At 43.9% G+C, this 13,325-nt stretch overlaps 1 protein-coding gene across 1 annotated transcript in view; it reads right to left on the bottom strand.

The window, feature by feature from the left end:
* LOC150064941 (glutamate receptor ionotropic, delta-1-like) overlaps window positions 1-13,325 on the bottom strand; it is a 142,343-nt gene that overhangs the window by 8,215 nt on the left and 120,803 nt on the right. The window contains exons 5-6 of the mRNA XM_090329286.1: window positions 12,225-12,391; window positions 4,410-4,650 (exon numbers count right to left, since the gene is read on the bottom strand). Of these exons, the coding sequence (XP_090185412.1) occupies window positions 4,410-4,650; window positions 12,225-12,391 (408 nt within the window). The remainder of the gene's footprint in view (window positions 1-4,409; window positions 4,651-12,224; window positions 12,392-13,325) is intronic.

Below are 13,325 nucleotides of genomic sequence, written 5' to 3'. Positions count from 1 at the left end.
GTGTGGAGTTGGAGATCTGACCTCCCAAGAAGGGCCCAGACAGATGCTGGCCAGACAAAGAGGCCAGCCATCACTCACTCTCCTGCCACTCAACTACCCTTGCCAGCCACCTCCTGCCTGCTACAGAAGCATGGGGCGAGGGAGGGTGGGCAAAGGCAGGAAGCAGCAAGGATTCTAAGCTTCCAGCCTACGGATGGATGATTCATCTCTCAATCCTCATGTCAGCTCCCATTTGTGCAGTTCTCATCTTTATTTCATGAATATTTTATTCTCAGAGCAATGACTCCACATACCCCATAAATCTAGCGGGTGGCTCTTTACTGCATCCTCTGAGCTTGATGCACTCACCTGCATTGGGTAACTACATAATTGTCTGATTCCCCAGGAAAAAAATATATGAGCTCAAATGCACATGAATATTAAGGGCTTGAACGCACATTACTACTCTTACCCAAATAGGTGTCTAAACTCTGAAGGCAATCTCAGAATAAGCCATTAAACACAGCTTGGGCTCCACCCAAAGACAGGTTCCTTGCTCTTAAGAAATATGGCTGGTGGCCCCAAATGAAATGCTTTAGGAGTAAGTAGACACTCTCATCTAATTTCAAATGTTGCTCCATAAAACACAAGCCACAGTAGATCTAAATTAAACACCATCATTATTTCTCCATGGTTTGAAAGATTCACTTCTTAAATACAGTCATGTTAGCCCTTTCCCTGGTTCCCATGCTCTGTTTGGATGAGGAATCTATACTCCTCAGCCAGACATAAAAGTCCTGAGGAACACATCCAGCCTTCCCTTACCAGCATCTTCCTCCTGCCCTCCTTCCCTGTTAACCATTCATTTGCCATTCACTATCCCATCTCATCTCCAGATGTAGGGTTTCTTCTCATTCTTATCACTCATGTCAGAACAACTCAAGCCCCAATAAATCTTGGTTACTCACCACTACCCACTATGGCCCCGTAAAGAGTTAGCTGGATTAGGGCCTTGGCTGGTACTTGCTCCTCGTTTCAGAAGAGCTGAGATCCATGGAAAGGAGATCTGCCTGGAAATATCTGTGTGGTACCTGCCAGTAAGGTGGTAAATTATCTGAAAAGAGGGGCTGTGCTCCCACCAGTGATCTTATTAAAGAAAGAAGGGAGAGAAATGGAAGAAACTTCATCTTCAATTGAAAAAAAGCCAATGGTTCACATCTGTAACTCCATCTACTCAGGAGGTTAAGAGCTGAGGTTGGTGGTTCAAAGTGAGCCTGGGAAGTAAAGTCCATGAGACTCTTATCTCCAATTAACCATCAAAAAGCCAGAAGTGGAGCTGAGGCACAAGTGGTGGTAGAGTACTATCTTTGAGCAAGAAAGCTCAGGAATAGCACCTCTGAGTTCAAGTCCCAGGATGCACTCTATGCACTCTCTCTTTCTTTCTTTCTTTCTCTCTTCCTCCCCTTCCCCCCCCCCTCTCTCTCTCTCTCTCTCTCTCTCTCTCTCTCTCTCTCCCTCTCCCTCTCCCTTTCCCTCTCCCTCTCCCTCTCTCTCTCTGTAGTATATGTTTCCATACAACATCATAATGATGTCAGGATTAACTGCAGCTGCTCTGCTTCTCTGCATGCCTCTCCATGGACCCTCCTCTTCCTAGAAGCAGGTCGGCAGCCAGGGCAGGAGAGCTGCATTTTAGAAGTAAGATATGAACATTCATCTCCTCATAGCTGAGATGTTGGACTTAGACACCAGGAGATAAGCAAGAAGGGCACAGACAGCGTGCACTCTTCTTTTTGCCTCTACCTTCTCACATTCCTACCTATGTCTCTCCAGAAAATAAAATTCTGTGTTTCTCCCCTTCTCTCTCTCTTACACACACACACACACACACACACACACACACACACACACACTCCTGTATACATACAAACTGATGATTAATTCTGGAGCTGTCATGACACTGGGGGTTATAAAAAGATAAAACTGAAAATAGTTGCAAAGGGACAAGACTAAAAATAGACAATGCCTTCCAGAGGCTCCTAGGAGATGTATTAAGAGTTTGAACTCGAGTTTATGTCTTGCACCCCACCTTGCCCACATCAGCCAGGCCAGCACTGCTCACCTCTGCTCCCTGATCCAAGGGGCATTTTCTTTCTCCTCTTTCTTTCTTTCTCCTCTCTTCCTTCCTTCCTTCCTTCCTTCCTTCCTTCCTTCCTTCCTTCCTTCCTTCCTTCCTTCCTTCCTTTCTTCCTTTTTTTGCCAGTCCTTGGTTTGAACATAGGGCCCGGGTGCTGTCTCTGACCTTCTTTTGCTCAAGGCTAACACACTACTACTTGGGCCACAAGGCCACTTCCATATACATGCAATCTCCAGGTCTTTCTTGCCCCAGCTGGTTCTGAACCACAATCCTCACATCTCAGCCTCCTGAGTAGCTAGGCTTACAAATGTGAACCACTAGCACCCAGCCCAGGTGGCATTAGCAGAGGTGGTGGACAGTATAAACAGTCCAAGAGGGGTTTTATATGAGTCAGCCAGTGTCTCTTTCATCCACTCTGTCTTCCCTGTTCCTGCTCCGGGTATCTCTGGGGATAACCCTCTCTGGCTGCCTGTGCTGTGCACATGGGCCATGATTGTGGCAGTGGTGAGAGGGCCATGACCAGGATGTGGAGGGGTCAGACATGATGCCCCAGCTGCAGAGTTAAGTGAGGTTCTTCATGAAACCACTTAAAAGGATAATTCCCAGTCCTTCCCAGTGGCTTCATTTACAAGTTTCCAGTTGTAGCTCCATTCTGGTGGCTCATGCATGTATTCATTCTGGCTACTCAGAAGGCTAAGATTTGAGGATTGAGGTTCAAAGCCAGTCTGGATAGAAAGTTCATGATATTCTTATCTCCAATTAATCACCATTCCATGAATTCCCTGCAAAGGTAATCCTTCCTGCCTTCCTGGGGTCTGGGAGTGACAGGGGAGCTATGGAAGTGGCATTGGAACCATTCCTTGTATTTTTTGACATGGCAATATATACGGAAGGAAAGGAAGATGCCCCTGGAATATTTCAGAGCTCTCTCAGCAGTGCCCTCCTTCCAAGGAAAGGAAAATCAGATGACACTGCTCACTGGGATGAATTGTTAAGAAAGATGGAAGCAAGCAGACCCCATAGTCCTCAGCTAGAAATTCCTTACAGACTGGTGAATGACATCACAGCCAGCCAACCACTGCAGACCACAGAGACGATGACTAAGGTTCTTACTGTCCAGAGGCACAGATTCCCAGCCCCACATTAGACTGAGAAGATTCCAGGCCGCTCACACTGCTCCTGCCTAGTTTTTATTTCTGCCCCTGCCCCTGCCCCAGTTGAGTTTGACTCTTTCCTCTAAAAATCATTTTTGTGAACTTGTGTCACTAGAGTCACCGGAGAATACAAACAACAACAAAAATGAACAAATCATAACAAGTCAGTTGCCTCTCAGTTCCCTTGTTTGGGATTTCCATCCTCACCCCAACAGAATCTGTAAGCAGGGCTGTGATTCCAGCTGTCTGTCGCTGAGGGGTATAGGCTGAGATGTGAGAGCCAATGAATGCAGTGACTGGGCTTGTGCTAAGAACATTGTCATCAAATGGCACACCCTGCTGCCATCGTTTAGAACTGTCTCCTAGGGGCCCTTGTGATGACTTCATTTCAAACAATTCCCAAGATGAGCTTAAAGAACCCCCCCCCCAGGAGAAGTATCAAAGCACAGATTTAACTGTGATTAGCATCCATTGGGACAGAGCTACAATAATACCCTGAAAGTGGGGTGTCTCAAGCAGGATGTAAACCCTACAAGAAGGAAGGAGAGAGGGAGGAGGGGTAACAGGAGAGATGGGGACACCCTCTGTGGCTGGGTAAGCAAAGAGAACCAGAAAGGAATATGGGGTCCTCTCTTACCCTACAGGTGATCTCTCCAGGTCAGGGTGGAGGCACATGGGCAGGGCAGGGTGGGGAAAGGCTCTCTGGCGCTGCCCACGCTGTACTTGTTCTATAGATAAATACAGGACTTTAGTGGCCGTGGCTGGCACGTGGTGCTTTCTTCAAACTATGAAACTGTCCCCTGCATTTTTCCCTCTCTTGTTTTAAGAACAAAACAAACCAAAACCAGGCAAAGGAAAGAGGGGCACTGTCCACAAAGAAATGTATTCTTTACCTGACTTATGATACTACAAACCCTCTGTTCATTCATCCCCTTTATAATAACAATCAAAATAGATGAAAATTTATTTTAAAATATATAATAAAACCAGAATCCCTCCCGATATACATTGCTGATATCTCTCAATAAGAGGCCTCATGTAAACACTAACTGGAAGAAAACAATTGCCCGATGGGATCCCTCCCTCCCTCCCGCCCTCCCTCCTTGGTTGTGGCAGACAGAGGTAGGACCCCAGGTACAGACCTCTTTGGGGGTCTCCTGGTGGCACCGGTTACTGTTCCACCATAACTCCAAGGCAGCCACCAGGCAGGCAAGGAGAAGACCAATTGCCAAGATGCAGAAGACACCAGCAAAGTTGTGCAGCTTCAGGGATTTGCCATCAGCCTGGGCACTGGCGTGGCTGGTGAGGTCACAGTGACCTGTGTGCGGCCACCACTTCTGCTTGAGTACATCTAGGTCACCTGTGTCCTGAAGCTCCAGGATCCTGCAAGACAAAACTCAGGTGAGCCATAGTCACAGATCTCGTCCGCTCAGTCCTGGTCTCTGCCACCATGATGGTTCTATTATGTGTAGTCTTGGAGGCAACTCTTTGCCTCAAATTCCACTACAACCCATACAAGCAGACACAGTGATTTCCCCAAAACATTAATCAGGTTTTATCTCTTTTCTCCTCAGCAGCCAATCTCCTTTCCTCTGTGGTCCATGGACCAAATCCAGTAACAAAACAGGAGAATGAATAAGGAATCAATAGGTAAATATGGAAACAAATCAAGTAAACACACACACAGTGGGCTTAAGACATTCATGGTTACAAAAATTATTCGAATGCACCATCTATCTGGCAAATATCATGTAACCTTTCTATTAATTACAATAAAAAATATATGAAAAAAATTATTTGAAGGGTTGGTTAGGATGGGATGGGTAGGTAAGAATGTTGAAAGGAATGATAGTGATCAAATTGCATAGTACTCATAAACTGCCTTGCTGAACACCAACTCGTTGGTAAAGCTTCTTAACCATAATAAAAATACCTTAGAAATTTCTTATTTCCACAGGTTGAGCATATCTATCCAAAAAACAAAAATCTGAAATTCAAAATGCTCCCCAATCTGAAAAATTCTGAGGAATAACATGGTATTCCGATTAGAAAATTCTACATATATCTTCTGATGACTTGATGGAGAGAATTTCATATGCAAAATTATTTAAAATAGTATACAATTTCACCTAGGTGTAATCCCTAAGAAAACTCATTATGCATATATACATATATACATATATGTATAATGAGGTACATAATGGTATATATATAATTATATATAATGAGATATATATGTAATGATATAAATATATATAATGAGATATATGATGCATCATATAATGAAATAGTGATGTGTAATTATATATTATATAATGATATATATTTATTTAATGCATTATACATATGCATTTAAGAAATAAAGAAACCTCTAAAACATTTCTTATCCAGAGCATTTTTTTAATTTTTATTATTCTTTGGCCAGTCCTGGGCTTTTGCTCAGGGCCTGAGCACTGTCCTTGGACTTTCTCAAGGCTAGAGCTCTACCACTTGAGCCTCAGCACCACTTTCAGCTTTTTTTCTATGTATGTGGTACCGAGGAATCAGACCCGGGTCTTCATACATGCTAGGCAAGCACTCTACCACTAGACCAAACTCCTGGCCTCTCCAGAGCATTTTTGACAAGGAATACTTCACATGTCTACCCAAGTCTCTCCCTCTAGGACCCACATGATTCTTCATTTATTCATTTGATGTGGAAAGTAATGCCTAATCCTGCTGAGCTTATACTTTCAAGGCATAAGAAACTAGCCTTAAGACAAACAGAGCCAGCAATGTAAAGACAGAAGCTGTGATAAATACAATGAAATGAAAGTACAGGTGCCAGGAATTGAAATGAAAGTACAGGTGCCAGGAAATGGCACATTTTGAGGCCAGCTCAGCCAGGAAGGCTAAGGAGGATCTTGTGAAGGAAGTAATGGTTAAATTACACCTGAAGCATGATTTATCATAGCTTATACCGGTCTAGAATATTCAGTGTGCCAGGAAATATCTGTGTTAAATGTTTTGTAGATAATGATGAATTTTTGTGTCAATCCTTTGTGAAGGTTATTTCTGTATTCCCATTTTTACAGAGAGAGAAATCAAAACGCAGAGAGATGAAATACCTTCCCAAACTTACTTTGAGGTTGGCAGCATTGGTGTGCAACGAGGCAAAGGAAGCCCCTTCCTGGGACTAGAATTACATATAACTGTCTTGGCTGGTGCAGGGATTTGTTGTGTGAAGCCACTGTAACAAGGCCAGTGAGTCTGTGGAATGGTGAGTTAGGAGAAGGACGGTGTGAGTAAGTACACAACAAGCCGAGCCCAGGCATCTGGACTGGATTTATTCTACCTTAGAAGGGCAACTCCTACTGCTCCTTGCTGCCCTCTGGTGAGGCTTTTCTAACTTGTATTTTGTAGCTTCCCCCTGAAATCCAGGAGCCTAAAAAGTGAACCAGTGGCAGCCTGGTACATCCTTCCCACATGTGCCACACACACACACACATACACACACACACACACACACACACACACACACGCACGCACACACACACACCAACTCCAAATAGTCAACTAAGCCTGTTTTTGAAGTCATGCTCATTGAATCTGGTCCATGAGGTTTTTCAGTTAACAACATCTGATGTGATCTCCTTTATCTTCTTGGTTATGCACCGTTAACAAGCAGCAATTGATCACACTGGGAAGACATTCACCTAAATAACTGAGCAGTATCTGTCTTGGACTTATGTCACAGGCTGGCTGTGACCACAGGTCTAAAGCAGTGCTCAGATATCCTTCATTGTATCCAATAGTTACAAATGGTGACTCCTCAAGAGGATCCACTGACCTGTTAGCAGCATGGATCCAGAATGACATAGCCCCTTCATTGGCTGGGATCAATCAAGCTGAGTGAAAAGAGCAGGCTTTGGAGTTGCCAAATCTCAGCCTTGTATACCTGGACATAGGCTTGGTCCCTGCTAAAATGCAGCATCCTCATCTTTCTAGCACAGACTGTATTCCTACTACATTAATAGGGTAGTGGCTTCTGGGATGGGTCTGCCTGTTCTTTTCGCATGGATTTTAAAAAAATATATAAATCTACTTGCTCTCACAGCTAAGGCCTAAGGTTGCAAGCATGTGCTCTGCCAATAAAGATGTGTATTTGTCAAATAATGCAAACTAACCTAAACCAAAATGGCCATGGTTAAATCATGACATGAGTCCATCAAATGTTCAAGGCACTGATGAGCCCAAATGACTCAGAATATGGCTATGCATGGAAGGTCTTGGACATTGAGATAAGTGCATGATTCAACATGCATTTGGGTGTCAGGAGCCATGCTCCTGAAAATCATAGCTTTCTCTCCAATAGCACACTGCAGAATTAACTGGGTAGCCATAGTGTCTCATTCAGTATCTCCCATGACTCGTGTCAGGTAAGGGAAGTTATGTGTCTACAGATCCACTGGCCTTATCTAAGTGTCTTGGTTGGCAGGGTTGAATAGGTTGAACATCCTGTAAAGTTATGGGAACTCCAGTGTCAGATATAAAAGATGTCAGGACCTTAGAGACTGTGCTAATGCAAATGGTTGGAATCCAGACTTTGAAACCCTAGCCTTCTAAAAATCTGAGACAATAAATGTACCTACCTCACAGACCATTAGCTCGCATCCTGATGAGCAACAAAATCTCCATAAAAGGTAACAGAGCCTGGTACTAGCGGCTCATGCCTCTAATCCTATCTACTCAGGAGGCTGAGATCTGAGGATCACAGTTAGAAGTTAACCTGGGCAGGAAAGTCTGTTACACGTTTTATCTTCACTTAGTAGTTGAACAATCAGATGGTCAAATTGACCAACAGACTTACCAGGCTAGTTGGGTATAAGCTGTGTTTACTGAGAAAATAATAGGGGAAAATCATTTCATACTATTTCAATCCTCACAAAAACCTTCTGAGTAATCCCATTTTCGTTCATTGCTTTTGTTCTGTGTGTGTGTGTGTGTGTGTGTGTGTGTGTGTGTGTGTGTGTACTGAGATTGAGGCTTGAGCTCAAGGCCTTACATTCTCTTTTGGCTATTTTGCTTAAGGCCACATTCTACCACTGAAACCACATCTCCGGTTTTGGCTTTTTGCTGGTTAGCTGGGGATAAGAGTCTCATGGACTTTTCTGTCCAGGATTGCTTTGAACTTGGATCCTCAGATCACAGTCCTCTGAGTAGCTTGGCTTAAAGAATAGTTCTTACCAAGTCTGTTTCACTTCTTGAAGACTGGAGGCTGAGGATCTAAAACACTTGTCCCAGATTACAATTGAAAAGTGACAAGCCTGTGTTGAGATCTGGATCAGAGAGACTATATTCTTTTTGGGAGAGCAAGCTATTCTTTAAGGATAAGTTGTAGCATAGGAAATAGTGAAACACTGGTCAGATCCCTTCTCTTCCACTCAGCAAGCAGCTTCTGTGAAACATAGCCTGGCTACATAGTTTTGTTGACCTTTTCTTCTGGCTCCCTATAATTCTCTACATCTTTTATACTCAGTCTTAGTCCAGAAAGAGCATAAGGAAATTTATAGGAAAATAAAGAACAGAAAAAATAAACAAACAAAGGAACTTTAAATACAGTAGCAATAGGAAAGAAAAGTCACAGGCATAAAATGTCTTCTAGAATGGGGTTCAACTAATGCACACTGTAATAATCTATAGTCTTATGAGGAAGCCAGAGCAATAATAGCCACTTCCTGATGCCAGTTGTTCTATTTCCCAGACAGATATAATTGCAGGTGCTTTCCTTTATTCAATAGTTGTGGAGCCTGTTACACAGTAGGTGCTCAATAAATGGCTATTAAGTTCACTAAACAGTTATTGAATGACCACTCTGCATGCTGGGGTTTGCAAACCTGTTATAGACCATAAATCCTATCGCATATGCACAAGTGTGAGCGCATGCACGAAAACACACACACACACACACACACACACACACACACACACACACACCCCTACATCCTGGGCTCTGTCAAAGCAAGGAAAGAACTCAGCTTCCAGGGTGTAGGGAAAGATGGCTACAGCCATTGCAGATAAAGCTGTGCAAGGGGCTACCTTTATTTTCTGTCATTGCATGGTGCATCACCTTTAGATCAGTTTCCTTCTCTCCTCTCTGGCATACTCAAGCTGAAAACAAGCAGCACACCAATCTTTATGTGCCATGGAAGAAAACTTTTTCTACAACTATTAGCAAGAAGTTAGCATTCCAAAGTCTTGAGTATTCCTCTCAAAGCAGACACCGTGTGTCAGAGAAGAGTTACTGCTGTCCAGGTGAGTCTGCCCTGTGGAGGCAGTTGACTGTGCTTTCAGAAGCCCAGAGAGCCCAGTGGGGACCTTTACTGGGCATCACAGAGCACACAACCTTCTGAGGAAAAGCAAAGAAGGAAAAAGTGACCTCTTTCAAGAAAGGCAAGGAACATAGACTATCTGCCTTTGTTTATGGAGGATATAGGGGTCATAGTAGAAGGAAGAAAAGGAGTAACTTTTCCTTACCCATCTCTTCTGTCTACAAGTTGAATGCCATTCTGGTCTCCTGTGATCTAGCTTTTACTCCTTTGAACAATCCAGCAAAGTCCTAAGCTTCTTGGTCAATATCTGCTCACTTCTGTCTAGTTTCAGGAGATTAATAAGCATTGCAAATACAGGGGACTCCAACCTCCTCTCACTGGGTCTCTGTGCTACTGTGAATGCTTTCTTGGGGGGCATATTGGCTGTCAGGATGTTGTTCCTGTATCAGTCCCATCAGCTCCATCGAAATACTCATAGGTGGCAGGTCTGTGGCAACTGTCTTGAGCCTCCCACCTAGACAAACAAACCCATATAAACCTAAATCCTAGAGAAAAGCCATCTTTATTTCATGCCTTCAGCCTGACCAATCATCCTCTGTTGCCCAGGGAGTAGAGTAAGGAGCAAAATGAAAAATGGATGAAATTCTGAAAATCAACCTGAACGGAAGCCTCATTTACCTGAATTAGTCCTAAACCCTTTCCCAGTTTTGCAAACAAGACACTGGATTGCTTGCAAGTTCAGTGTCCTCAACCATTTTCCTTATGAGGCTGAGGCGCCAATGGTCATGAGAAGCAGGGACCAATCTGAACACTCAGGAAGTAGGGGAAGAGAGGAAGTAGAGTTTGAACAGCAGTCCTATTCCTTGTTCTGCCGGAAACCGGCTGAGCAGTTCTGGATGGCAGCGTTATCCTCTCCACTGTAGAATGTACAATACATCTATCTGTGTATGTACATGTGCATGTGTCTCATGGGGCTTGAACTCAGGACTTACGTGATATCTCTCAGCTTTTTTTGTTTTTGCTCAGGGCTGGTACTCTTAACACTTGAGCTACCACTCTACTTCTGGCTTTTTGCTTGTTAATTGGAGATGAGTTTCAGATGATTTTTCTGCTTGCATCAAACAGTGATCTCAGCCTCCGAATAGCTGGGATTACAGGCATGAGTCACTGGCACCAAACAGCAACATACATTTAAAAAAAATCTTACACCAGCTAGGTGCCAGTGGCTCACAATTATAAGCCTAGAAACTCAGGAGGTTGAGATCTAAGGATCACAGTTCAAAGCCAGCCTAGGCAGGGAAGTCCCCATGCAACTCTGATCTCCAATTAAACACACACATACACACACACAGGAAGTGGTACTATAGCTCAAAGTGGTAGAGCACTAGTATTGAGCAAAATCAGTTCATGGATAGTTCCCAGGTCCTGAGTTCAAGTCTCATGACTGACACATAAAAAGGTCACAGACCTTTTAGTACTGAAATTCATGCAACTGAGGATTGCATTTAAGCAACTGAGGATTGCTTCTAAGCCTAGACTTTTGCTGCCTTTCAGATATTCCTGCCACAGCTTGAATTTTGATAGATACAGACAAAGTCTGAGTTGGGGCCTTCTCACTGGCTTTGTCATTCCTGTCCTTCCTTCAGCACAATGCTACCTCACAGTTCTATGCAAGTGGAGGGTCTACAGCGTAGCACTCCTTGGGAACAAGAGCCACTGCTGAGAGGCTAGCTGCTAGGAAGAGGCCCCTGACATTACCCATGTTCCTAGACTGAGGCCAGGCCAGCTAGTCCAAGGTCAAGATAAGCTGCTACAGTAGAGTAAAGGAGTGGGTTACAGAGAGACTGTTTTCTCAAGGAAGTAATCTAAATGCCTGCATCAAGAACTGTGAAACTTGATCTTGTCTGAGAGTCCAGAGCTGGTGAGGCTTCAAGGAATGGATTCACACCAACCAATCATAGGAGAGTCTTACATGGTCAAGCACAAGCTGGACTCATTGCATTTGACTCTAGTGTACATGAATGCTTACTGATATACATTTTTTTGGTGGCAGTACTGGGGCTTTAACTCATGTCTAGGCATGGTCCCTTAACCTTTTTCATTCTAGGTTGAGTCTCTAACACTTGGGCTATGCTTCCATTTCTGACATTTTTGTGGTTAATTGGAGATTCTGCCCAGCCTGGCATCTAACCTTGATCCTCAAATCTTAGCCTCCTGAGTAGGTAGAATTACAGATGCAAGCCACTGGCATCTGGCTTTGACAATACATTTATCATTAAGTCTTATCATTAGGGCCTTCCCAGCCATTATTTGATATTCATTATTTATTTGTCAGCCTAACTCCTACAGGGCTTGGTGTCACCACCTCTGGGAAGTCCTCCTGGATCTAGCCTCTCTTCCCCTTCTACTACTTCCTCTAGTCTCTGGAGAATATTATTGCCAGTTTGCTCATGCCCTAGGCTGGCACTCATGACTCACAGTGCCATGCTACATGTACCAGGAACTGTCATGAGCAGAGACCATGCCCTTACAATTTTCATCGCAGCACTGACAGAGAGAGCCAAGATGGAGCTGGGGTGGAAGTTGTATTGGTAGAAAGCTGCCTAAGTCCTGATGTTGCCGGGATGGCTGGCCAGGAGAGCCTACCTCTGGGAGAAGAGGTCCCTGTAGGGGCTGCCAGGCTGCAGGGCGATGCCATAGCCCTTGCTGCTGATGCTGTTGCTGATGACGGTTACCGAGCAGTCGTCATCCGTCAGGGCTGCATATTCCACCACGGCCACGTCCCACAAAAAGGCATAGTTGCCTTTCTTTGCCTGGAAGACACAAATCACCACTAAGTCAGATTGTGGGCCATCAACCGTGACGTCTTACCTAGTGAGACACCTCAATGGTGGACATGTGGAATTTCTCTATAAGGTTCTCTTGCTCACCAGAAAACTCTCCCACTATTTTTGGCCTCTCAGATAAGAATCCAGAACGTAAATTAAGATTCTTCAGGTCAGAGATGTACAGGGAATGTGATAACTTGCCAATGATGGGAAAGACCCACCCTGAAAAACATAGGCCTTAGTGGCAGAGGTAAATATTATTCTCTTTATATTTCTACTTGGAATTTAAATGCTGCTACTTGTGAGCAATGGAGACAGTGGAAAGCACTAGGAGATGGCTGTGAGCACAGGAGATGATGGCTTTGTGTTCAGCGCAGTAAGTAGCCACGACTAAATGTCAAGTACATGTAGTTGTCCAGAAGTTGGAGATGAATCCACTGGTAACAAGGCCCTAATTGTTTAGCTGCCAGCAGGTCAGGCTCTGCCTTTCACTGCTCATTTGTGAGGATGAGCATGCACACACACACACACACACACACACACACACACACACACACACACAAGGGATATGTGTTGATGCATATGTACAGTACACATGGAATGACGTTGGGGGACACACAGACTCATGTATCAATATTCCCATCCAGTGCACTGTTTTGGGTACTCAGCCACACCTGACTACCACATTCTACTACTACTGCATACTACCACATTCTACTACTTTCCACACTCATCCACAATGGGAAATCATTTCTATATTGAGCCATAATTATAACTTTAACTTAAGTTGGAAAACACCCAGAGAGGAGAATTGCTTTACTTTTTTTGAAAGTGATGCAAATGACTCTTGATTTTATTTTCTTTTCCCCTTGTTTTTCCTTTGTACCAGTGCTTTGTATATCCTCCTTGAAACTGTCAA

Source organism: Megascapheus bottae, chromosome 3 (genome assembly GCF_031878675.1).
Source record: "Megascapheus bottae isolate mThoBot1 chromosome 3, mThoBot2.hap1, whole genome shotgun sequence".
Classification (NCBI taxonomy): Eukaryota; Metazoa; Chordata; class Mammalia; order Rodentia; family Geomyidae; genus Megascapheus; species Megascapheus bottae.
The sequence above is the reverse complement of the archived record's forward strand: the minus strand, read 5'-3'. Positions and strand labels throughout refer to the sequence as shown.